The following is a 26,417-nucleotide window of genomic DNA, read 5'->3' as shown; positions in this document are numbered from 1 at the left end:
ATATAGATTAATTACAAAACCAATTACATAGATAGATGCTAATTTGCGAGAAGATTTTTTTAAGCCTAATCAATCTGTCATTAGCATATGTTTACTATAGCACCACGTTGTCAAATTATGGACTAATTAGGCTTAAAAGATTCATCTCGTAAATTAGTCACAAGTTATATAATTAGTTTCATAATTAATTTATATTTAATACTTCATATATGTATCAAACGTTCGATGTGATAGGAATTTTAGAGGAACCATACATGCCCTTATTTATGTCATGTGTGGTGAGTCCTCTGTCCTCTTGTACGGCGATTAGTATTTACACATGGTCCAGCCGAATTTCGTTCATCACGAAGCGCCACTGCGCCAGCCTCTTCCTTCCCCACAGCTCGTCTGCCATTTCGCATCGCCCAAAAACTTCGAAACCGGCGCCGCCGCCCCGCCGCATCTCCCGTCGCCGACCGGATCTCCAGCCTCCCACTCCCCGACGCGGTCGCGTCAACTCCACCTGCACCCTCACGACCTCGTCTCCGCGGGCGCACATGATCACGCGGTCAAACCCCAGAGGCAGAGAGACCCAGCCCTCCCGCTCCGCTAGCAAGTACTAGCACAGCAGCAACCCAATGCTGTGCTCCTTCAACCACTCCTCCACCTCCTCCTGCGCGCACAAGTCAACTCCCGCCTGCGGCCGCCGCGCCCCACGCCGGCCCCCATGGCTCGTTCCGCCTCCGCTCTCGTCGCCGGCTTTCTCCTCGTCCTCGCGCTCCTCACCCTGGACGCGGCGCAGGGCCAACAGCCCTTCGCGCCCACCGATCCCTCCGACGGTATCGATTTCTCGCTCCTTCTGTGGTGTCTGAGGTTGTGTAATGTCGACGAGAAAGTTGGCAGCTAGTAACTCGTGGATCTCGCGTTCCTGCAGCGGATGCCCTGCACGCCGTGTTCCGGCAGTGGCGACTGGAGGGGGAGGCGGCGGCGGAGGACCCGTGCATGAAGCGCGTCTGGTCCGGGTCGTTCGAAATAAACGCGTCTATCCACTGCAATTGCCCCGCCTTCAGCTGGTGCCGAATCACGGGCCTGTGCGTCGTCTTCACTCTTTCTCCCATTTGATGCTGATGCCTATGTGTACCTGGGATTGATGTGTGGGTCTGGAATCTCCGGATGGTGCAGGAATGTGACTGGGTACAGGAATATCACGGAGATCCCGCTGGTTCTCTTCAATTTGACGGAGCTCGTCTCTCTGTGAGTTTTTGAATCGATGGTTCATGCTGTACAATTGCAAATGCTTTAGGGAGTTTGATGTTAGATTAAAATGGTTTCTTGAAGTAATGACTACTCTCTCTGCAGCTTGAAATTGCACCACGACAAACTACTTAAGAATATATCCGAGTTTACTTAAAAAGAGTAGGCCTATAACTAATATTTTCATGAAAATATGGACTTGTGCTAACATCCAGTGTTCTACTGCCCAGAGGAATATACCAGACATGAATGTACCTATGGTCATTGTTAGCTTTGGTACTTTTTAGTATTTTGGTATCTCAGATATCCATGTAATACATAGCATCTAATTGAAAAACTGTCTGATCTCATCCTACCAAACTGTTAGTATACATGACAGAATGCTTGTCTACCATGACTCCCTCCTATCCTATTGTAGTTGTCATTTTAGCTCTATTGGAGCAACATACTTTGCTCCTACGAATTGTACCATAGATTCTCGAACAGTATAACACCACTGCCATTCTACTGAGAAGCAATGAGTAGGGCTATTTCGTGGAAAGTGTTGCCTCGGACAACCAAACTGACAAGTATTTGCTGATCAAATGCACTTTCAATTATAACACTTGTTTTGGACCTAAGGCTACCATTTTTAAGCTCTACCAGCTTTATTATAACCCTGTTTTTTCCCCTTACCCTTGATTGTCAATATGGTTCTATGCATTCTCTTGTGAGAATAGGAATTTCAATATGATTGTAAGTCGCCTCCTATTTCATTTTGTAGGGATTTAAGTAATAACAACTTGAATGGTTTAATACCCCCAGAAGTTGGCAATCTTTCCAAACTGGAAACATGGTGATAACCGTACTTGCTCCCCTAAATATAAGCCTGTACATGTTATTTAGCTCTTCATTGAGCCATTGTTGTTGTATTATTCCAGAATGTATGTATTGATGGTCCATCTTGCTGAATGCTATTAATTCAACCTACTGCTAACAGAATGATTAAAGTTTTCCTACTTGATTGGGCCACAATAGTACAACACTACATCCCTGCCATGCATCTTTAACAGCTGCAGACATGATATATAGCTGATAAGCTGAATACAATAAGTGATTCTTTATCTAAGAAATGTATGCTTATTCTGCTTTCTCTATCTCAAATCTAGCCCAGCCTAGCTCAACTTGCTTGGGATTAAGAGGGCTTTATTGTTGTTGTCTATCTCAAGTTACAGTGATACTTTGTGATATTAGCTTAGCAAATTTCAAATAAAATAATATCCTACATCCTTGACCTGGTGTCTACAATATCCCATGATCAGATTGTAGCTGTATTAGTTTAGCTGGTGTAATTCAAGTAACTAGTCTGTGAACTGTGATGCAATAGTGGATGCTTACGTATAAATTGTATATCTTATGAGAAGACTTAACCCTTATAGGCTAGCACTCAAGCCTTCTTAATTTCAAAATGATTTGTCAGCAAAGATATTTGATCTTCCCATAGAGTCATAGCTGATTGAATGCTCTCCATATAGCTAGGCACTTCAACAATAACAATCTCAGTGGATCTTTTCCTCATGAATCATCACTTTTAAGAAATCTAAAGTCCCTGTAAGTGCGCCTTATGTCCCTTTGTTTTCTATATACTCAGTAACCTTCTATGTCATCCAATTTGAAGAAAGAATAACTAATCTTGTGGTTGATTATGCAGGTGGATATTTGATAATAATGTCGAAGGGCTTATTCCAGAATTTATTCAGAACTTAACCAGTCTCACAGACTTGTACGCATAACCACTTGGTTTGTTGTTGTTAGGAACAGCTCCTTCCTTTCCAATCTTTGAGATCTAATGCCGTGATCTTGCTAGGCGTATATATGGGACGAAACTTCAAGGACCTATCCCAAAAAAATTCTCAAATTTGACCAATCTAGAAGTCTTGTAAGTCACTCTAATGGTTACTTCTGTTAAATGATACCCCCTCCGTTTATTTTGAATTTCAGTGCTGTGGTAAATATTGGAGTCAATGTATTTAGAAGTTAGTCATCTGATCTGGAGAAATTCTTATCTGTTGTTGAAGAAAAACATCATTATTATTTGGTAGAAGTAGAAGCCACCAATATTATTGTAATAGCAATATGTAGCATACACCGCCATCTTTGATCTGAATTTCCTTTCAGGATGCTTGGTGATCTTGGTGGCAACCATTCTTATTTTGATGTCATAGGAGAGTGGGCAAACCTTTCAACGTTGTATGTCAAGTTTCACAATACTCTTAATGAATTATAGCATAGTAGTGATTAATGCAGTTACTGGATGCTTTCTTTTTATTATGCAGATCTCTGAGGAAGTGTGGGCTCACAGGCCAACTTCCCAATACTCCCCCAAACTTGCCCAAGCTGACATACCTGTGAGTTTCTAAAACTTCTGATTGAATAGAATGATTTTATTTTGTTATGCTAAATAATATAAGTGGTGTAATGGTATGAGCTTTGGCTTGCACAGCACCGCATGGCCAGGCATCAGCACAGGCGCTGCCTGTTTGCTTCGAACCCAGGCAACTTTGCCTGGCTCTCCATGCATTCCCAGGCATTGGATTTTGTGAGCCTGGGGTGGAGATTGCTGCCTGGGCTTCTTGCTGCCTGGCAGGGCTTTAAAGCAAACAGGCACAAGCTGCACCTGTCGTTTGTTCTAGGATTGAACTATTTAGCTACTTGCGTGTTAGCAGGAGCTTTAAGTTGTTAGTTTTGTTAGTGTGCATGCAGGACTGGTTAGTTGTGATGGATAAGTCTCATGTGTGGCTGGTCTTTGTGGGGCTATGATGCTCACATGGTCATGGTCCTTGTGGCTGTTTTTCTGTTTTTAGGACAGCATCTTAGACTAGAGGACAGCATCTTAGAGGACAGCATCTTAGACTAGAGGACAGCATCTTAGCTAGGACAGCATATTAGCATCTTAGACTAGCATCTTAGACTAGCATCTTGGCATATGCTTGGCTGGCTAGCAGCCTATAAATATGTAACCCCAACCCCTTGGGTTGGCATGGCATTTGTGTGAGCTTGTGTGAGAAATAGACAAGAAAATTGCCCCAACTCCTAGTGTCATCCTCTCTCGATGAGAGTAAGAATTCTCCTACTACCAAGAGTGAGAATTCAGCGACTAACAACTGGTATCAGAGCCGTATTATCCTGTAGCCTGAGCATCTCTTGCTCATCTTCTCTCCCAGCCCCACAACAGCCCCAGCTGTTGGCAGCAGTAGCTCCTCCGGCCGCTCCTGTTCACTCCTCTCCTAGCTCGTCTGAAGCAGCCCTCTCCCCACGCAGCAGCCCTCCGGTAGCGCGTCATGTCCGCAGGGCAGTCTCAGCGCTCGGTCGCCTCGAGCACGCGGCGTCGGCAGGAGGCCGAACTTGCCGCGGCAGAGGAACGCGAGCGAGCGGCGGCAGAGACCGCTGCGGCGGCGGCAAGGGCGTCGAGGCTGGCAGCGGCGGAGCTGGCAGCAGCCAAAGCGGAGGCGGAGGCTGCGGCGGCGGCGAATGCAGCGCGTGCGGCGGCAGCGGAGGTCGAGGCTCTGCGCGGCAGCATCGGCAGCTCCATTTCCGCTGACGACACTGCCGACGCGGACCTCGAGCTGCTAGGGAGGGAGGCAGCGCGAGCGCGGGCGGCGCAGTGGGCAGCCGCGCACGTCCACGAGCGTGGCGGTAGCCCAGACAGGCGCGGACGCGCCGACGGCGCTCCTGGAGGAGGCGCGCACGGCGGTGGCGCTCCTGGGGCAGCCGTGCACGCCCGCGAGCGCGGCGGCAGCCCAGACAGGCGCGGACGCGCCGGTGGCGCTCCCGGAGGAGGCGCGCACGGCGGCGGCGCTCCTGGAGGAGGCGCGCACGGCAACGGTGGCGGACGGGTCGATGGAGAGCGCGGCCTTCACAGGCAGCGCGGCTCTCTCTCCCCGGATCGGTACCGACGGGTCGAAGGAGAGCACGGCCTTCACAGGCAGCGTGGCTCTCTCTCCCCGGATCGGTACCGTGGTTACCACGGGCTCCAGGCTGTTGTCAGGGACGTCGGTCCCGGTGGTGGGTGGCCTACCCTCACCAAGACCAACTACGTCGAGTGGGCTGCGGTGATGAGGGGTAAAGCTCCAGGTGCGGCACATGTGGGAGGCAGTCCGGTATGGCGACGTCGACTACGACCTAGATCGACGGGCGCTGGATGCTCTCATCGCTGCAGTCCCGCCCGAGATGCAGTTCTCGCTTACCAGCAAGCGGACTGCCAAGGAGGCTTGGGACGCCATCGCTGCGGCACGCATCGGCAGCGACCGCGCCCGCAAGTCCACACTGCAGGCACTTCGCAAGGAGTGGGAGAACCTGGCCTTCAAGCCAGGTGAGGACGTTGATGACTTTGCTCTCCGTCTCAACACTCTGTTGCAGAAGATGGTGCAGTTCGGCGACGACACTTACGGCGAGGAGAGAGCTGTCGAAAAGCTCTTCCGCTGCGTCCCCGAGAAGTACAAGCAGATGGCTCGCTCGATCGAGTCTCTGCTGGATCTCTCCACGATGTCGATCGAGGAGGCGATAGGTCGCCTCAAGGTCGTCGACAGCGATGAGCCACAGTCCCTCTCGGGGCCCATCACCACTGGCGGGAAGCTCCTCCTCACTCGGGAGCAGTGGCTTGCCAGCCAAGGTGACCGAAGGAAGGGGGAGCCTTCTTCCGCGACAGGTGGCCGCAAGCGTGGCAAGCCACGCAAGGCGCGCAGAGACGCCCAGGCCGGGGCGCGAGGACGTGCCGAGGGTGATGCCCGCGGAGGCGCCCAGGGCGGCGCCGCCGGCAGGCACAAGCCGGCACGAGACGACGCCTGCCGCAACTGCGGCCAGCTTGGCCATTGGGCCAAGGACTGTCGACAGCCACGACGCGGCCAGGCCCACGTCGCACAGGCGGAGGAGGAGGAGCCGGCTCTGTTCATGGCACATGCCAGCATCGAGCTACCTCCAGCGGCACCGGCCGCAGCGGCTCTCCTCCACCTTGACGAGCCAAAAGCACACGCCCTCCTCGGCGACAGCTCCGGCAACGACAAGACTGACGGGTGGTGCCTCGACACCGGCGCCACCCATCACATGACCGGTCGACGGGAGTTCTTCACCGAGCTTGACTCTAGCGTCCGAGGCTCCGTCAAGTTTGGGGATGCCTCCGGCGTGGAGATCAAGGGCGTCGGCTCCATCATCTTCACCGCCGTGTCTGGTGAGCACAGGCTGCTCACCGGAGTCTACTACATCCCCGCGTTGAGGAACTCCATCATCAGCTTGGGACAGCTGGATGAGAACGGTTCGCGCGTGGTGGTTGAGGACGGAGTCATGAGGATTTGGGATCGTCGTCGTCGCCTTCTTGCCAAGGTATCCAGAAGCGCAAATCGACTCTACGTCCTTAACGTGCAGGTGGCACAACCCCTCTGTCTCGCTGCTCGTCGGGACGACGAGGCGTGGCAGTGGCACGAGCGTTTCGGGCACCTTCACTTTGAGGCCCTGAAGCGGCTCAGTGCCACGGAGATGGTGCGAGGCCTGCCGTGCCTCGACCATGTGGAGCAGCTCTGCGACGTCTGCGTGTTGACGAAGCAGAGGCGACTCCCCTTTCCCCAGCAGGCGAGCTTTCGAGCCAAGGAGAGGCTCGAGCTCGTGCACGGGGACTTGTGTGGCCCGGTGACACCGGCCACACCGGGAGGACGACGCTACTTCCTGCTGCTCGTCGACGACCTCTCCCGCTACATGTGGGTGATGGTCCTCGGCAGCAAGGGAGAGGCTGCGGACGCCATCAGACGCGCGCAGGCTTCTGCGGAGGCGGAGTGCGGCCGCAAGCTGCGCGTGCTGCGCACCGACAACGGCGGCGAATTCACGGCGGCTGAATTCGCGTCGTACTGCGCTGACGAGGGCATTCAGCGCCACTACTCCGCGCCGTACAGCCCGCAGCAGAACGGCGTCGTCGAGCGGCGCAACCAGACGGTTGTGGGGATGGCTCGGGCCCTCCTCAAGCAGAGGGGGATGCCGGCTATCTTCTGGGGAGAGGCGGTGGTGACGGCCGTCTACATCCTCAACCGCTCGCCTACCAAGGCGCTCGACGGCAGGACGCCGTACGAGGCTTGGCATGGGCGCAAGCCGGCGGTCTCCCACTTGCGGGTCTTCGGCTGCCTCGCGTTCGCCAAGGAGCTTGGCCACATCAGCAAGCTCGACGACAGGAGCACTCCGGGAGTGTTCATCGGCTACGCGGAGGGCTCGAAGGCCTACCGCATCCTCGACCCAAAGACACAGCGTGTGCGCACGGCGCGCGACGTTGTGTTCGACGAAGGGCGAGGATGGGCGTGGGACAAGGCGGTGGACGATGGCTCGGCTCCGACTTACGACGACTTCACTGTCGAGTACGTCCACTTCGAGGGAGCTGGGGGAGTAGGCAGCTCTTCTTCGGCGAGCGCGTCTACCCCAGTCCCCGAGCCTCCACCGACCCCGGCGCCTGCTACTCCGACAGCTCCACGCTCTCCAGCCAGGACCTCGGCTGCGATGAGTTCTTCGCCGGCTCCACCACAGCCGGCAACGCCACGCACTCCAGCACCGACAGGCACCTCTCCGGGCACGTCTACTCCAACACCAGCTCGTGTCGAGCATAGCCCGGTTGAGCTCGCTACTCCGCTCTCTCACGACGAGGAGCGCATCGACGCGTACCACGACGGCGAGCCGTTGCGGTACCGTACGATGGAGAACCTTCTCGGCGACCAGTTGGTGCCGGGACTGGTGCCTCATGACCTGGAGGACCTGGAGGCGCAGTTGCACCTTGCGTGTGACGACGGCGAGCCTCGGTCGTTCGCAGAGGCCGAGAGACACGTGGCATGGCGCGCCGCGATGCAGTTGGAGATGGATGCGGTTGAGAAGAACCGCACCTGGGAGCTTGCTGACCTTCCTCGTGGTCATCGCGCGATCACCCTTAAGTGGGTGTACAAGCTGAAGAGGGATGAAGCCGGTGCCATCGTCAAGCACAAGGCTCGCTTGGTGGCACGAGGTTTCGTGCAGCAGGAGGGGGTCGACTTCGACGACGCCTTTGCTCCCGTGGCACGGATGGAGTCCGTGCGACTCCTCCTTGCGCTAGCTGCCCAGGAGGGCTGGCGTGTTCATCACATGGACGTCAAGTCGGCATTCCTTAACGGCGACTTGAAGGAGGAGGTCTACGTGCACCAGCCGCCGGGATTTGCGATCCCCGGCAAGGAGGGCAAGGTGCTCCGCCTGCGCAAGGCCCTCTATGGCTTGCGGCAGGCACCGAGGGCGTGGAATGCCAAGCTGGATTCCACGCTAAAGGGGATGGGCTTCGAGCAAAGCCCGCACGAGGCGGCCATCTACCGACGGGGCAATGGAGGTAATGCCCTGTTGGTGGGTGTCTACGTCGACGACTTGGTGATCACCGGCACCAAGGATGCGGAGGTGGCGGCATTCAAGGAAGAGATGAAGGCCACCTTCCAGATGAGTGACCTGGGGCCTCTCTCCTTCTACCTGGGAATCGAGGTACACCAGGATGACTCTGGGATCACGCTTCGACAGACCGCCTACGCCAAGCGCGTCGTTGAGCTAGCTGGGCTCACCGACTGCAACCCAGCTCTCACTCCGATGGAGGAGAGGCTGAAGCTGAGCCGCGACAGCACGACGGAGGAGGTGGACGCTACGCAGTACCGGCGTCTTGTGGGGAGCCTTCGCTACCTCGCCCACACACGGCCGGACTTGGCATTCTCCGTCGGCTACGTTAGTCGGTTCATGCAGCGACCGACGACGGAGCACCAGCAGGCTGTGAAGAGGATCATCCGCTATGTTGCGGGGACTCTCGACCACGGCCTCTACTACCCGAGGTGCCCTGGGGCGGCACACTTCGTCGGGTACAGCGACAGCGACCACGCCGGCGACATCGACACCAGCAAGAGCACGAGCGGGATCCTCTTCTTCCTCGGCAAGTGCCTCGTTAGCTGGCAGTCGGTCAAGCAGCAGGTGGTGGCCCTGTCCAGCTGCGAGGCCGAGTACATAGCGGCCTCCACCGCTTCGGCTCAGGCGCTCTGGCTCGCTCGACTGCTTGGTGATCTCCTCGGCAGAGACACTAGAGCGGTGGAGCTCAGGGTGGACAGCAAGTCCGCTCTGGCCCTGGCAAAGAACCCCGTGTTCCACGAACGCAGCAAGCACATCCGGGTGAGGTACCACTTCATCCGAAGCTGTTTGGAGGAAGGGAGCATCAAGGCGAGCTACATCAACACCAAGGACCAGCTTGCGGACCTGCTCACCAAGCCCCTTGGGAGGATCAAGTTCCTTGAGCTCTGCTCCAGGACCGGGATGGTTCAACTCTCCCACAAGACGACGCACAAGACTTAGGGGGAGAATGATGGATAAGTCTCATGTGTGGCTGGTCTTTGTGGGGCTATGATGCTCACATGGTCATGGTCCTTGTGGCTGTTTTTCTGTTTTTAGGACAGCATCTTAGACTAGAGGACAGCATCTTAGAGGACAGCATCTTAGACTAGAGGACAGCATCTTAGCTAGGACAGCATATTAGCATCTTAGACTAGCATCTTAGACTAGCATCTTGGCATATGCTTGGCTGGCTAGCAGCTTATAAATATGTAACCCCAACCCCTTGGGTTGGCATGGCATTTGTGTGAGCTTGTGTGAGAAATAGACAAGAAAATTGCCCCAACTCCTAGTGTCATCCTCTCTCGATGAGAGTAAGAATTCTCCTACTACCAAGAGTGAGAATTCAGCGACTAACAAGTTGCTCGTTATCTTGTAATGGCTTATAGAGATAAGAGTTTGTTAGTCGATTCTCAAGGGTGCAGCCTACTTAAGTGGCAACCATGTATCACTTTGGGACTTAGCTAGCAATGAATAATCAAAGTAAAATTCCCTCTCATCCCTCATGTGTTCCCTCAGCTTAGTGCCTCCCCTTCATTGTGTTCCCTTCTTTGTCTAGCAACTTCTTTCAATAGCGCTTTCTACCACCAAACTGTCGCCGTCGGGCTCCTCTCTGATGGATGTTCACCTTCTAAACCCAATCCATATCATTAACACTGACTTGTAATAGGACTGATATTCTTAATGTTTTTGCAGTTTGAATACTTTTTTAGTTTTGTCTTTATATTATTTCTATCTACAATTATCTAGCATCAGCTTGAAAAGATAAATGATATGAACAGATTTTATGCATACCCTTTCCATGAAGACACTGCTAATAGCTAGGTTAGCCAGATCTTGGATGTTCTTGAATATTACTTCAATTTTAAGTTATCTTTTCATGAAGACACTGGTGGCTGTAAAATATTTCATATGCCATCTAGGCACTGACATTTTATCGTGTTCTTAGGTTTGCTATAGTATTATGCGGTTACACACTAATTTACTTTCCTTACTATGGAAAAAGTGCCGTCCATAATGTTAAGTAAACATTTCATACTTTTTATATTTGTTTTGTCATGATTTTGAAAGGCAATTTTACATCATCTGCAGGGATTTGACGTCGAACAATTTATCAGGCTCTTTAAGACTGTTGCTTCCATATAAGAACTCAAGCTTCATGTAAGATGGAGTTTGAATCCTTGAGTGATACATATAAGTGTGATATGTTAATATGACACCTTCCTAGAATTAGGGGTGGAACTTTTGCCTAACATAAGCTTGGTAATGGTTGCAGTAAAATTTAAGAACCTAAGTGTATAACCATTTAATTCAGTAGCTTTGGCTTTCGAATTCTACTGCATATTTCTGTTTATCTCTATGCATGAGGTTTGGAATCCAAATAGTCTAGGTAGGCATTTAAACTACTGTCTCCTATTTCATTATGTTGTTTCCCCAAGATAGTTGGCAGGAGAAGTACTGAACATTTACCAACTCAAATCTCCTCCAGTACTAGATATATTATTGCCCGTCACTTTGTCTGGTTATTGAAATAGATATGAAATGTGAACATAGCCATTTCCTAGTTTTAGATTTTTACATATGGGAAGTCATCTTCACTTTTAAAAAATATGTTAATCTTGTAGTTTAAGAAATTTGACCACCCTAGGAGGAACTAGCAGACATTGTAAATAAAAAGAAATAGGCACCCATTTGAGTTGAAAAGGACTTGATCGTTGGTGGTGGAGGTGTACACCCACACTTCCCACCATTGTCGGTTCCCTAACCTTTGTAGTTTAAAGAGCTTCAGTTCATGCATGTAATCTGAAAATTAGAGATGTTCTTGCATAAAATAATTCAAAAATAGAGATAACAAACACAGCATTTCAAGGTTTATCATGAAATTTGGCAGGAGGTTTTGAGGTATTGATGCAAATATGTATAGGCAGCATTGCGCAATATTCTCTAGCATCGAACTCAGAATCAAGAATGTATGCCTATGCTATCTGTGACAGCTATAAGTCTTGTCCTTATCTACTTAGGATACTTATCTAGAGTAGTTGGTGGCTGTGTCAGCCCTTATCTTTATCCCTAGCATCTACTTTAGCATCTCTAGGATATGTTGTAGCTTTCTTAAGGCTCAAGCAAGCTATCCTATATGTATCCCCAACCTGCCATAGTTGTGGCATGGCTAATGAAATCTGAAATTCAGCCCCAAACCTGTGTTTTGGTTCTAACAATCTGCAGATGATCTGTTAACACTTCATACGTAATCTTGCCATTCTCCTGCATATGACTTTAATTTCCATGATACTTGAGTTTCCCAGTTTGCTAATGAAGTTTTACTCATTAGATATATAGGTGAAAACAGCTTCAGTGAACGCCTGCCTCCTGAAATTGTTCAACAAAACGTTTCTTTGTAAGTTGTTATTGCTTCTTTTCTTTTCTGCCTAAAGTGTTTGCACTGGTTGATGAATGTCATAAATGTTAAATCCACCTGGCAAAACCACCTTTGACAATGCACGGGTCTTTCGGGGAGTCTTGCTTTAGTCGATACAACTCGTGGAGGAGATTAAAGCATAGGCGAGGAGATGGTTGTTAGTAAGCTTCTTGTTAACAGATGAAACACGTTAGCTTAACCTGTTGATTTGATGTTTGATCTCCTCTCCCTTCCAGTTACCCCTCTTGTGGTGCCGCACTGTTGCTATAGGCAACCATCCGGCTAGTCACTGTAGTTTGTAGTGTTATTAGGTTGAGTTTCCTTTACCCTGTTTCTGCCTGTCTGTACTCCTTGTTTTCTTTTGCTTTTTGCTATAGGCAACCATCCGGCTAGTCACTGTAGCTTTTGCTTAATGAAACACATGCAATAATGCACGTTCTTGAAAAATACGTAACCTGAAGGCCATAGGTAGTGCCGAGTTGTACGTCCTAAATTCTTTACTTTAATCAGATCAAATTTCGAACTGAGTCAGTTAGAATAACTTCTTAAAACAGTTGAGGTCTAGGCATATAGTGAAGATAGGAACTTGCACACATTGGATCTGAACTGGGACTGGTGTCACGTTTCTACTTGGTTTTCCGTCTGGTGTCATGTTCTATTTTTTGTGATTCTTCAGGATCTGCTTTGAATTCTCTCTTAAGTAAAACATGTATTTACAATTTTTCTGTTTCTGAATGATCTTTTGTCCAGCGCAGACTGATCTTACGCATATCTGACTCTTCTCTATTTTGGAATAAACACTCCAGGGATGTTTCATACAATCGTTTTGTTAACGGATCCCTTCCTACTGTCGTTGCTGGTCAGAAGTGGCCCATGTAAATTTTCTTTCTTTTTTCCCTCAGTATATCAATCATTATTTTGATATTTTCAGATATTAGACTGATTATATAGCAATCTTACCTATTGTTTTGCAAACATGTCCTGTATAGAAATTATATCGGAACTTCAGTTGATGCCAGTGGAACAGTCAACAGGTAACAAACATTTAAATAACCATCATGAGTTCTTTGATAATATTTTGGTGTAAAATTTTTAGTTGTTATTGTTTGTTAAAGACTTAAGTAGTGAGTGCAGATTTGGTGCCCAGGAGGGCTGGTGCCCTCGTTAGATAAACTACCATGTTGCAATGTTTCAAAAATCATCACAAAAATCATGTATGTAGTACACATAAAGTTAAGTATACCCGCAACAATTCAGTTTGAAATTCATCCTAGATGCCAAGAAACAAAATAGACAAGTAGTCAACCTGGCACTGTTCATCATGTGCTGACAGTGACACTTATTTTTTTAATCTCAGCATCAAAGATGAATTTCAAACTGAATTGTTGCGGCTACACTTAGTTTCGGTGTACTACATATATGATTTTTGTGATGATTTTTGAAACATTGCAACATGGTATTTTAGAACGAGGGTGCCATGTGATTTTCCTAAAGTAGTATACGAAGTTTTGAAATCTAGATAGAATTCACTACAGGTGTGCTTCCTGTTTTTTCAAGGGTGAAGGAGGTTAAAATATCTGCTTTTAAAGAGAACTTTTCATACAGTACTGCAAAAGCCATTCCCTTTTTTAATATCAACCTGCTGTTCACTATGCTCCTTTTGTTAGTAAGAAAACTGAACCAGCACAATCACATGTTCCATGTAGCTTCTCTATTATCTTCATGCACTTCAAATAAATACCTAAATTGTGGGAGAATTGAAGGACCATGAAAGAGATTATCAATGATATTGCAAATATTCTTCATTGATCTACTGGCTTACATTGCGGTAGAAGATTTCCCAACAATTTGGACTTTCTTTGCATTTTAGAGAACAATTTTTTTGCTGAGCGAATTGAATGATCCAGTAGAATGTTTGGAGTGTATAGTAAATTATCGACAAGAATGATATGGTAAACGAATTTCTAGCATCATGGTGGCTTTGCTACCTCTATAAAGTTTATAAGTCTTGAAATTGGCCTACTGATAGGAAGTGCTCCCTCCATTCCAAATTCCAAGAGAGGTCACTAAGTTTTGTCCTAAGTCGAACTTCTCTAACATTGACCAAGTTATGCGAAAATGCACCACCATCTGCTACATCAAATTAGTTTCATTAAATTCTACATGAAATATGCCTGACATGCATTTGTTTAAACATGCATTTTTCTAAACACTTGGTCAAAGTAAAGTTTGATTCATGACAAAGCTAAAGTGAGCTATAATTTGGAAATTGGAACAGAGGGAGTAGATTTATCACTGCATTATTTTGTAATTTGAAAGTAATATGCTGCATATTTCTCACTTTGCTGTATTACCATGCAGTGAAATTCTTACCATCCTCAACTGCCTTCGCATGAAAGGATGCAATGGAAGCAGTGTAACTAGTAAGTTCTACACAAATCTGTACTTTTGATCTTTGAGCATGCCACTTCTGGTTATTGGGTTGCTAGTGCTCATATACGTAGCATCAGAATCAGATATTCGTCCTATTCGCTTGAGCTTATTCAGCACTACTTTTCAGCCATGGAGTTGCTGATTGTTAAAAATTCCATGACGAAACCTTTTACATATCATCTGCAATGGCCATCGAGTTGCTGAGATCTACCTCAAAATGCCATCACAAAGGTCTGATGTTAGGAAATATTTCATCACCGTCTTTTTCAGTTAACAACATCCAAAGACCCCAACCCAAATACTTCACTCAGAAGGCTAAATTGCCTCCGTAGCACTATTTTGAACCTGATTTGTAAACATAACATCAACTATTCCAGATTACTACTTTACTACCTCTGTAGTTTTCGGTTCTTGCTCATCTAGCACTGTACCACAGGATTGAAAATCAACTGCTCGGATTAGACTTGAACAAGGTTGCATAACCTGACACCGACTTAGGAACCAAACTACCCGGTCGATCATTGTTCTTCTACTTGCGGAGGATGCAACCCCACATGACAAAGGTTAATGTTAAGTCCACATTAGCTTCCTCCCTCTCCTCTCTCTCTCTCTCATGGTCTCTCTCAAGGTCTCACCATGTGGCCGTCGCTTTCCCATACTTCTCATCATCCTGCCCCAACACCCCCAGCTCCTCCATCAATCCAAGCCTCCACCTCCTTCCTGCTGTCTGTGCTCCATCGCTGTGCACATCCTTACTTTGCGATTGGGCTATGTCCACATGCGTGAATAGGTGCATCCCACACAAGGCCTGGACAATTTCATTTGCTTCGTTTCTTTGTCTCAGGAATGTTGTTCCTATTCCAAGAAGGCAGGAACTGTCTCGTCCCCATCTTGTCAAAACGTTTCTCTAGTAGCATACTGCGTCCCTATCGACCCAGGAACTTGGTGACAAAGGTCTGGGACAGAGGTTGGAGGGTTCGAATCTGGTGAAATCCGCCCCAGATAATGGTAGCGTGCCAGAGGTGGCAATATCTTATCTGAAGGGTGTTCCTGCATTTGCCTGTGGTGTCAGCAACTCAGCATAGGTGAAGTAGATGATGCAGACATGCAGTGTCGCATCTAGCAGGCTTGCAACCGTGGTGGTTCAGCTGCATGTGTGGTGTTGATGGTTCAGCAGGCCACATCGATTGGTGGATATGCAGGCCAGCTCAACTATGGAGGAGCTGTTGTGACCCTTCATGATTACCATATGGCAGCGTTCTTATCATCTTACTAGATGAATGCAAAGAGGATAGCCTTCCCCCTTCTCTGTCAGTTCCAAATTTTCTTCCTTGATATGCATTGTGGATTCCATGGGATGGGAGGTGTCCACAGATCATGCTCGGAAATTGAGCTCTGTGCTACACAGGTTCGATAGTTTGGGTGGCGCCGAGCTTGGTAGCAATGAAATATGGCATCAGCCTGCAATGCCGGTAGATCCTTGAGGACAACTGCACGAGGCAGTTGATGTGGAGGGGAATTTACTGGTGAAGGGCAGTAGCTCAGGATTAGGATCGTGGGGGCAGAGGGGTTCCAACAGGCGGACAATTGTGGGTACTAGCGTCGGGGAAGGGAAGGTGACCGGAGGGGAGCAAGAGAGATGATGGCTGCTTTACATTGCCTTCTTTGGATATTCAAACTGTTGATTTTACTTCTGCATTGACTTGAGTTTCTTTTAGAGGATTAATGCACCCTGCCCTTATTCATTCTCAAACTTTGACATTGGTGTTTAATTATCTTTGTTAAGATCCAAATATCTATATGATAGGCAGTATTTATTTTAACGGGCTTCATACAAGGTGTGCATGATTTTTTTGAATGATGAAGTAAAAGAAAGCAGGTGACTTGGTTAGGTGCATTTTCAAACTCTTGACCAGATAATCCAAATTAGAATTCTAAATCAATGTGGTTCTTATACTCGACAAAAGATTAAAGATGCACAGAGCAAATTTGCAGCAAGTTTTATGGAGTGTTGCTGAGCCTGTTTGGATCATGCCAAGTGTTACATAACTAGCCTTAAGCAACTGTTGCATGATGGATAAGTCTGGCTGCTGTGGTCTTTGTGGGGCTGTTGTGGTCTTTGTGTTTTTAGGACAGCATAGGACAGCATCTTAGACTAGAGGACAGCATCTAGGACAGCATCTTAGACTAGCATCTAGAGGACAACATCTTAGCATCTAGGACAACATCTTAGACTAGCATCTTGGCATATGCTTGGCTGGCTAGCAGCCTATAAATATGTATCCCCAACCCCTCGGGTTGGCATGGCATTGAGAAATAAGCCAGAAAATTGTCCCAACTCCTAGTGTCATCCTCTCTCGATGAGAGTAAGAAATCTGCTACTACCAAGAGCGGCGCAACCAGACGGTTGTGGGGATGGCTCGGGCCCTCCTCAAGCAGAGGGGGATGACGGCTGTCTTCTGGGGAGAGGCGGTGGTGATGGCCGTCTACATCCTCAACCGCTCGCCTACCAAGGCGCTCGACGGCAGGACGCCGTACGAGGCTTGGCATGGGCGTAAGCCGGCGGTCTCCCACTTGCGCAAGCCGGCGGTCTCCCACTTGCGGGTCTTCGGCTGCCTCGCGTTCGCCAAGGAGCTTGGCCACATCAGCAAGCTCGACGACAGGAGCACTCCGGGAGTGTTCATCGGCTACGCGGAGGGCTCGAAGGCCTACCGCATCCTCGACCTGAAGACACAGCGTGTGCGCACGACGCGCGACGTTGTGTTCGACGAAGGGCGAGGATGGGCGTGGGACAAGGCGGTGGACGACGGCTCGGCTTCGACGTACGACGACTTCACTGTCGAGTACGTCCACTTCGAGGGAGCTGGGGGAGTAGGCGGCTCTTCTTCGGCGAGCGCGTCTACCCCAGTCCTCGAGCCTCCACCGACCCCGGCGCCTGCTACTCTGATAGCACCACGCTCTCCAGCCAGGACCTCGGCTGCGATGAGTTCTTCGCCGGCTCCACCACAGCCGGCAACGCCACGCACTCCAGCAACGATAGGCACCTCTCCGGGCACGTCTACTCCAACACCAGCTCGTGTCGAGCACAGCCCGGTTGAGCTCGCTACTCCGCTCTCTCACGACGAGGAGCGCATCGACGCGTACCACGACGGCGAGCCGTTGCGGTACCGTACGATGGAGAACCTTCTCGGCGACCAGTTGGTGCCGGGACTGGTGCCTCACGACCTGGAGGACCTGGAGGCGCAGTTGCACCTTGCATGTGACGACGGTGAGCCTCGGTCGTTCGCAGAGGCCGAGAGACACGCGGCATGGCGCGCCGCGATGCAGTTGGAGATGGATGCGGTTGAGAAGAACCGCACCTGGGAGCTTGCTGACCTTCCTCGTGGCCACCGCGCGATCACCCTTAAGTGGGTGTACAAGCTGAAGAGGGATGAAGCCGGCGCCATCGTCAAGCACAAGGCTCGCTTGGTGGCACGAGGTTTCGTGCAGCAGGAGGGGGTCGACTTCGACGACGCCTTTGCTCCCGTGGCACGGATGGAGTCCGTGCGACTCCTCCTTGCGCTAGCTGCCCAGGAGGGCTGGCGTGTTCATCACATGGATGTCAAGTCAGCGTTCCTTAACGGCGACTTGAAGGAGGAGGTCTACGTGCACCAGCCGTCTGGATTTGCGATTCCCGGCAAGGAGGGCAAGGTGCTCCGCCTGCGCAAGGCCCTCTATGGCTTGCGGTAGGCACCGAGGGCGTGGAATGCCAAGCTGGATTCCACGCTAAAGGGGATGGGCTTCGAGCAAAGCCCGCACGAGGCGGCCATCTACCGACGGGGCAGTGGAGGTAATGCTCTGCTGGTGGGTGTCTACGTCGACGACTTGGTGATCACCGGCACCAAGGACGTGGAGGTGGCAGCATTCAAGGAAGAGATGAAGGCCACCTTCCAGATGAGTGACCTGGGGCCTCTCTCCTTCTACCTGGGAATCGAGGTGCATCAGGATGACTCCGGGATCACGCTTCGACAGACCGCCTACGCCAAGCGCGTCGTTGAGCTAGTTGGGCTCACCGACTGCAACCCAGCCCTCACTCCGATGGAGGAGAGGCTGAAGCTGAGCCGCGACAGCACGGCGGAGGAGGTGGACGCTACGCAGTACCGGCGTCTTGTGGGGAGCCTTCGCTACCTCGCCCACACACGGCCGGACCTGGCATTCTCCGTCGGCTACGTTAGTCGGTTCATGCAGCGACCGACAACAGAGCACCAGCAGGCTGTGAAGAGGATCATCCGCTACGTTGCGGGGACTCTCGACCACGGCCTCTACTACCCTAGGTGCCCTGGGGCGGCACACTTCGTCGGGTACAGCGACAGCGACCACGCCGGCGACATCGACACCAGCAAGAGCACGAGCGGGATCCTCTTCTTCCTCGGCAAGTGCCTTGTTAGCTGGCAGTCGGTCAAGCAGCAGGTGGTGGCCCTGTCCAGCTGCGAGGCCGAGTACATAGCGGCCTCCACCGCTTCCACTCAGGCGCTCTGGCTTGCTCGACTGCTTGGTGATCTCCTCGGCAGAGACACTAGAGCGGTGGAGCTAAGGGTGGACAGCAAGTCCGCTCTGGCCCTGGCAAAGAACCCCGTCTTCCATGAACGCAGCAAACACATCCGGGTGAGGTACCACTTCATCCGAGGCTGTCTTGAGGAAGGGAGCATCAAGGCGAGCTACATCAACACCAAGGACCAGCTTGCGGACCTGCTCACCAAGCCCCTTGGGAGGATCAAGTTCCTTGAGCTCTGCTCCAGGATCGGGATGGTTCAACTTTCCCACAAGACGACGCACAAGACTTAGAGGGAGAATGATGGATAAGTCTGGCTGCTGTGGTCTTTGTGGGGCTGTTGTGGTCTTTGTGAGGCTGTTGTGGTCTTTGTGTTTTTAGGACAGCATCTTAGACTAGAGGACAGCATCTAGGACAGCATCTTAGACTAGCATCTAGAGGACAACATCTTAGCATCTAGGACAGCATCTTAGACTAGCATCTTGGCATATGCTTGGTTGGCTAGCAGCCTATAAATATGTATCCCCAACCCCTCGGGTTGGTATGGCATTGAGAAATAAACCAGAAAATTGTTCCAACTTCTAGTGTCATCCTCTCTCGATGAGAGTAAGAATTCTGCTACTACCAAGAGTAAGAATTCAGCGACTAACATTGCATGCCATGTTTTTTTTTTCTTGAACACGTAGGAGAGCTGTGTACCATTTCAGGCCCTGTTTGGTTTCCAGGAATTTAGAGGAATTGGAAAATTATCTAATAATGAAATGAGAAGCACTTTCTAGATATTGGTTTCAATTCATGGGATCCAAACGGGCCCTAAGAGAAATAAAAAAATGTACAAGGGAGAGGGAGTGAACTCCTGACCCCCAACCCCAGCACATTGAAGGTGCACACACTAACAACAGACCCCGACAAACTTTGAACACGAAAGCCAGGTTTCAGCCTGCTAACAACTAGAGGCAACATGAACAAACCTGAGGACAGGAATCACCTGTCCATGATTAGCGACCTGACCAGAAACTCTTGAAGCCCTAATGCTCCAGCCGAGCACCACAAGATACTCTCATTTGCCACGGTCTAAAACATTGATGCGACACTTGAATTTACACATTAAAAATACAACATTCCTGTGTTTCCAAATTTCCGAGGCCACTAGCATGCCACACTTTTCGTGGTGATGAAATTGATTGTTGCAACTGAGGCAAACTTGCGCCAAAAGAAGAAGAAAACTAACATTTATGGCATGCAGCTAAGAAAGTGTAAGTTTGTCCATTATGATGTTGATCTACGTGGTTATGACGTATCAGACACTGCTGTTTGTAATGTTGTACTCAATTTTTTTCAGTCCATAGTATTTAACATATTTTGTGCAACTTTTTGTCTTTACATCATCAATTGATAATACAGCAGGAGCAGATCATGCAACTTTCGCCATAAACTGTGGTGGCAAGCAAATTGATTATTCAGATCAAATGCCAACTGTGTTCTCGGAAGACTTAACTGATCTTGGAGGAGCAGGCTTTTATGTTAACACCACCAGTCATTGGGTAACCAGTCACGTGGGTTCTGATCCATTCAATAAATCTGCCGGTATCGTAAATATAGACAATATTTTGGATTCAGACATGCCAGAACTCTACAAAACAGCAAGAACGTCAACAAGCTCGTTGCGGTACTATGTCGTAGGTTTGGCTAACGGGAGATATACAGTCAAACTCTTCTTTGCAGAGATAGTAATAACTGATGGACCTGGACGGCGCTTATTTGACATTGATATTCAGGTTTGATATACCCCTAACGAGAAAAATGATTTTTGCATATCCAGTAAACAAAGCATACATTTATTTGATCAATTAATTGCAGAATCAAAATATCAGGAAGGATTTTGACATTACTAAGGAAGCTGGGGGTTCCAGAAAAGGCACCAACATAACCCAGGAAGTGTCTGTTAACAACTCCATATTGGAAATACATCTGTATTGGAGTGGACGTGGTACCTGCTGTATCCCATATAAAGGAGCTTATGGGCCACTGGTGTCAGCAATAAAAGGTAGCTTTAGAACATGCCCCTAGCATCTGTCGGTCTCTCATCATATTTTTCGCATAATATAAAACCATTAGCTGACTAGGAAATGCTTGATTTCACAGTTGCCCGTTCCCAAGACCCGACGATCAGTCCCCCACGAGCACCAAGTTCTGATTCTGCACGACAGGATGAGAAGCGAAGAGGAGTAGTTGCGGGCATTGCTGCACTTTGCATAGCTGCAGCGGTGATCTCTTCATCTGTTGTCTACCTTTGGTGGAAATGGGTTTCGCTTGTGAAGCGTCCAATGGCATGAGGATCGAGGAGTTCGTCTGATGTATGTATATAGCCGATTCTTCAATTTCCATGGCATGCGAATGGGCCCATGTTTTTTGTCTGTGCGTGTGGGTGTTTCGTGTGCCAAGATGGCATGGATGTACAGTTGCCTTTGCGTGTGCCGAGTCTGATTTTAGGTCTCCAGTTTGGTTTCACGATGATTGTAACCCAGGAAATTATCTAGACATTCTGCTACTGATATAATATGCAAATTTCTTTGATCAAAGTAATCCAGTTTTCTCATTGTAGTATTCTTGTCGGGAGGATTTAACTTCCGTGCGTCCGAAGCTTCACATTTTACAGTGTTGTCTATTTGCTTTTTACATGTGTTGCCTATTTGCTGATCGAACTTCCTTGGAATCTGTGCTTGCACTGTATTTGTTTTGCATGAAATTCTTCATAAGTTCCTTTACAAACAAGCAAAAGTATGTATTGTGCAAACGGCCGCTGGAGCGTTCTATGTTGCAGTTCTACCTTGAATCTGTGCTTGCATTGTATTTGTTTTGCATGAAATTCTTCAAAGTTCCTTTCATGCTTCTTAAGTTACTTTGGAAACAAGCAAAAGTATCTATTGTGCAAACGGCCGCCGGAGCGTTATGTTGCAGTTCTACCTTTTGGTTTTTTATTGGCTACCATAATTGTCAACTTGTTATTTATTTTTACAACTGCGAAAGAGGCCACAACGGGATAGACCTAACACAAACTGTCAGTAACGGTGATTTTTACAACCGCGAAGAGGCCAGAGGCCACAACGGGATAGACCTGACACAAACTGTCTGAGTAACGGTAAGTGATCGAGTTCAGTAGTTCCACGAAATAAACTGCTTGAGTAACAGCAACAGGTGATTTGATTTCAATAGTTCCACACAAAATGGCCCCTCCTTGGATCCCATCCAATTAAAGATGTGCTTTTTTCCCACTACTTTGTCGAGTTCAGTTCCAAGTAAACAAAACAGGTCATCACCCGACTTCCGGTAATTGTGAGTTTATGACTAGTCAGCGCATGGCTTGCGACAAAAACTCAATGGATTAATACCATTTTACGTAATCTTATTCATGGATCGTGACCCTACCATCAAACCAAAACTATCGTAAACTTAAGCATTTTCTTGTCTACTAGGCAATAATATGAAATACATTGATAAGCAAAGATTCAAGTAACACAACTTGCAGATACATCACAAATCCAGCTGGAGAACAGTAAATGATTCGATCATGAAGCATACACATATATCAGGTTTCCAAAAGAAAAAAACCATACCACAATCTATAAAGCTACGAGATGGAAGTTAAGAACACCACAAAACTGAAGCAAAATCTATTCGAAACATTCAACGATTCAACCGTTCCTGTGACCAAAGACATGCAATTTTACCTCTTAACTATTGCAATTTGGTAGTCCATTCGTTTTAAATTGTAATTCGTTTTGGCTTTTTTAGGTACATAGCTTTTACTCATAACACCCGTCTAGATATACATTATGTCTAGATACATAGTAAAAACAAATTGTATTTAGAAAAGCTAAAACGACTTACAATTTGGAATGGACGGAGTACCTTAAGCAAGAATATAACTAGTTAGACAAGGAGAATAAAATTTTACTTATATGCCAAAAAATTAGAGTCACCATACTCTGATGGCATCAAGTGCCAAGTGATAAGGAACACTATGCAACAAGAAACTGGATGAAATCTGCAATAATAAATTGTGGTAGCACCAGAATTTCAAGTTCACAGCAATGAGTTGCCCAAGGTTTCAAGAAGTGGTCAGGCAGATCACTAGCACTGACTGAGATGCATCACACCATTACACCAACACTCTCGAGTCCTGATGATACTTGATATAACCAATTGATATGAATTATCAACCAAATGATTCTAGTCAATCAAGGTACAAAATAATCTTTCAAGAGGGAATCAAAAGCTTGGGTCATGATGTAATGAGTGGCTAATCATGGAAAAATGCTGCAACCAAACCACAAAAGTTATCGTCTTGTCGTGAGATTACTATAACTGGAAGCTCTCTTAAAAAATAACACTGAATACTCAACATATGGTTGGCACCAAACCATACAGGTAATCTGAATCAGATAGAACACCACAAAAAAATTAGCTGTTTTTAAGCACAGTTGACAAAAACAGGGATATGAAGCATGTTTCTTTTTTTGGCTTTACAGTTATATGATCCTGATGCATTGTATTGTCATGGTCTGGTCATACAAATGGTTCTTAACATTTTCATCCCACTGCCCTGTGTCACCCATAAGTCATCCCACTGCCCTCTGTCACCCATAAGTCCTAATGGCAAACAACAATTCAAGCACAGAAGCATAAAGATAATCTGAAAGACATAGAATACCCTACTATTTTGCCTAGTTTACTGAGCACAATTGATGAAAGCAGTAGCATCATCCAGAGGCCTAAATTGTCATAGTTACTACTTACTAGAGCACATAAGCACTCCAAAATTTTGCCATGTTTCTAACCACAGTTGGTATCATCCAGATGCCTTAAACTGTCACAGATCTGAACCTAATTTTCCCTGTTCCATTGAACCACATGCTCCCTAATCACGATAATAATCAAGTAGAGCAGATAGAAATCAACAATTTGCAACCAGTTCAAGGCAATCCACTGTTACAGATGAAACATTAACAGATCAAGGATGCTCAACATAAAATCAGACCACATAATCGTCAAATATTTAGGTTCACACAACAGAAGCATAAACCATGTCTAAGAGCAGTAGTAGGCATCACAAGCCACAGCAAACCAGAACATTATGCCTCGGGTGTTGGCTGTGTCAGGCCGGACTTTGCAAGCAGCTTCCCCAGCGCCTCAGGAGAGCACACCTGGTACTGTACCTCCCCAGTGCCGGGCTGCAGAAACACCTCGGCCAGCTCCAGCTTCTCGGCAGTCAAGCTGGTGGAGTCCATGGTCTTGCTGAGGACCTTGAGCGCAAGAGCGACGGCCTCCTCGCGGGTCAAGCCGTCCTTGTAGTCCTGCTTCAGCATGGATTGTGCGGCCTGGCTGTTAGCCCCAACAGCGGCGGCCTTCCACCCGCCGTAGTTGCCAGATGGGTCGCTCATGTAGAGCTGGAAGCCGTGGTGCTTGTCCCACCCGGCGAACAGGAAAGAGACCCCGAAGGGGCGGAGGCCTCCGAACTGGGTGTACCCCTGCTTGGTGTCGCAGAGGGACTGGACGAGCTGCTCGACGGGGATGGGCTCCTGGTAGGAGAGCGCGTAGCGCTGGGCGTGGAGGCGGGCGGTGTTGATGAGGATGTTGGCGTCGGACATGATCCCGGCCACGGCGCACGCCAGGTGGGAGTCGATCTTGTACATCTTCTCGGCGGAGCGGGAGGTCTGGAGGAGCTTGGAGGTCACCTTCTTCTCGCCGACCAGGACCACGCCGTCGGCCGCCAGGATCCCGAGGGCCGACCCGGCGTTGCCGATCGCCTCCATCGCGTACTCCACCTGGTAGAGACGCCCCTCCGGCGAGAAGATCGTCGTGCGACTGTCATAGCGGCGAGACATCGCGGCGGTGGCGAGATGGGTTTTGCGTTTGCTAGATTGGGGGCGGTGACGGCGAGATTGGGGTTTGCGTTTGTGAGAACTTGGGGAGGGGGACACGCGACTCGGGAGAGGTTAACGCGAGATCTACTTGTGAGAGAAGAAAGGAGGGACGGACTCGCTGGCTGGTTTTCGCCCATCCGAACCGTCGGTACCTCCGCTTTGCTTCGTGGGCCGTTGGATCTCTCGTGGTTTTCAGCCGGGCCAAACGGAGTCGTGGAATTCGACTTCAACTTCAACTTCAAGGATGAAACAAATTTTTTTGCGATTAAGGCTTTGTTTGCATGTAGTCAGATTCGTATCAATCTATATGTGTTGGGAAATTTTAACTCAATCCATCCCAAGATTAAAGTGAATCCAACAACATCTAAATAAGGTCTGAGGATGAAACAGAATTACAGGACTAGATTTCTATTCGCCGTCGGATTGGTCTACCAACCATTCGATATGGGGTCTTTGGGCATGTGTCATCAGTCCGCAAACCCAAGCACTCGTAAATTGATAAAAGCATAGTTAGAGGTCTTTTATCTTGTAGACATGTTTATGGGCCAATTGACCTCATCCATTAAAAAAAACGAACCTAACTTAACCTGGATCGGGTTCGGGGCATGATTTTCAACTCGTGGCCCAACCCAACACAAAAAAAATCGACTCAAAGCACGAAAATCCAAAAGAACAAGAGAAATAGCCCATCCTGCCAGTGCGTTAGGTCGAGCTCGGGCTAAAGATTTTAATTCAGATCACTTTTTCTGGTCTTTGATTAGGTCTATTATCCGATCATTCCCTCTAATTCGCAAGCGTCTATCTATCGTGTCGCCCACAAGGACAAGTAGCCCCAGCCCAAGCCACCCTTAGACCTACCCAAGCTTATAGGCAGTTATAGTGACCAAATGGTTCTGACGAAGAAAAGCAGTCTAATTTCACTATGCACGACATCGTGGTGCTTACAAGCCATGTCGTGCCTACCCACATATGCTTCAACCTTAGTCTAGGAATTGCACATTGGCCTGTTTTTCATGGAAGATTAGCTTCATGATGAAACAATTTGGAGCTTTACGAGGGGCACCGGAGCATGTCCTTAGTTAGGCATTAGCCTTAGAACCCTGGAACTCAAGCGGGTAATGAGGCTCTCTCAGCAATGATAATGAGGATTGCACTCTTCTTCTGTCACATCCTTCATCTTTAAATGGGAGTCACAATGACAAGGCTGGTGGATCAGGAGCAGCTCATGATGATACTTTGTTACCGATCACCACCATCCAAACCAATGCACATGTTCTCACATGATTTTGTTGAGATACACTGTTAGATGGTTCCCATGCGGCATATATTATTCAGATGTGGAGGGACCGGACAAAGAGATTTGAGACATTGCAATACAGTTCAAATAGCTAGCAAGAGGCTCTGGCTTCTCTTATCGGAGGACATAATGCCCCACTCGAGCACATGAGAAAGGGCAGAGGAGGGCCATGGCAAGGGCTTCCGC

The 26,417-nt window shown here is 48.5% G+C and overlaps 2 protein-coding genes across 3 annotated transcripts; one reads left to right on the top strand and one right to left on the bottom strand.

Moving 5' to 3' along the window:
• Nucleotides 1-317: 317 nt before the first annotated feature.
• On the top strand, nt 318-21,616 carry LOC136531784 (probable LRR receptor-like serine/threonine-protein kinase At1g56140). Of its 2 annotated transcripts, none has more exons than XM_066524431.1 (17): nt 318-818; nt 914-1,070; nt 1,162-1,233; nt 1,997-2,068; nt 2,752-2,823; nt 2,924-2,995; nt 3,080-3,151; nt 3,391-3,462; nt 3,549-3,620; nt 10,717-10,785; nt 11,957-12,022; nt 12,850-12,918; nt 13,033-13,077; nt 14,405-14,466; nt 20,415-20,785; nt 20,868-21,054; nt 21,153-21,616. In XM_066524431.1, exons 1-17 carry the CDS (start codon nt 707-709, stop codon nt 21,341-21,343), a joined length of 1,833 nt encoding a protein of 610 aa, XP_066380528.1. In that variant the 5' UTR covers nt 318-706; the 3' UTR covers nt 21,344-21,616. The 2 variants fall into 2 exon arrangements, with proteins under 2 accessions (XP_066380528.1, XP_066380526.1); XM_066524429.1 differs by having other exon boundaries at nt 20,412-20,785.
• A 2,344-nt stretch (nt 21,617-23,960) lies between these two features.
• LOC136531785 (proteasome subunit alpha type-4-2) lies at nt 23,961-24,997 on the bottom strand. The gene has a single exon (XM_066524432.1). The coding sequence runs from the start codon at nt 24,893-24,895 to the stop codon at nt 24,143-24,145; it is 753 nt and encodes a 250-aa protein (XP_066380529.1). The 5' UTR covers nt 24,896-24,997; the 3' UTR covers nt 23,961-24,142.
• Nucleotides 24,998-26,417: the final 1,420 nt, after the last annotated feature.

The sequence above is a fragment of the Miscanthus floridulus genome, unplaced genomic scaffold (assembly GCF_019320115.1).
Source record: "Miscanthus floridulus cultivar M001 unplaced genomic scaffold, ASM1932011v1 fs_438_1_2, whole genome shotgun sequence".
NCBI lineage: Eukaryota > Viridiplantae > Streptophyta > Magnoliopsida > Poales > Poaceae > Miscanthus > Miscanthus floridulus.
The sequence above is the reverse complement of the archived record's forward strand: the minus strand, read 5'-3'. Positions and strand labels throughout refer to the sequence as shown.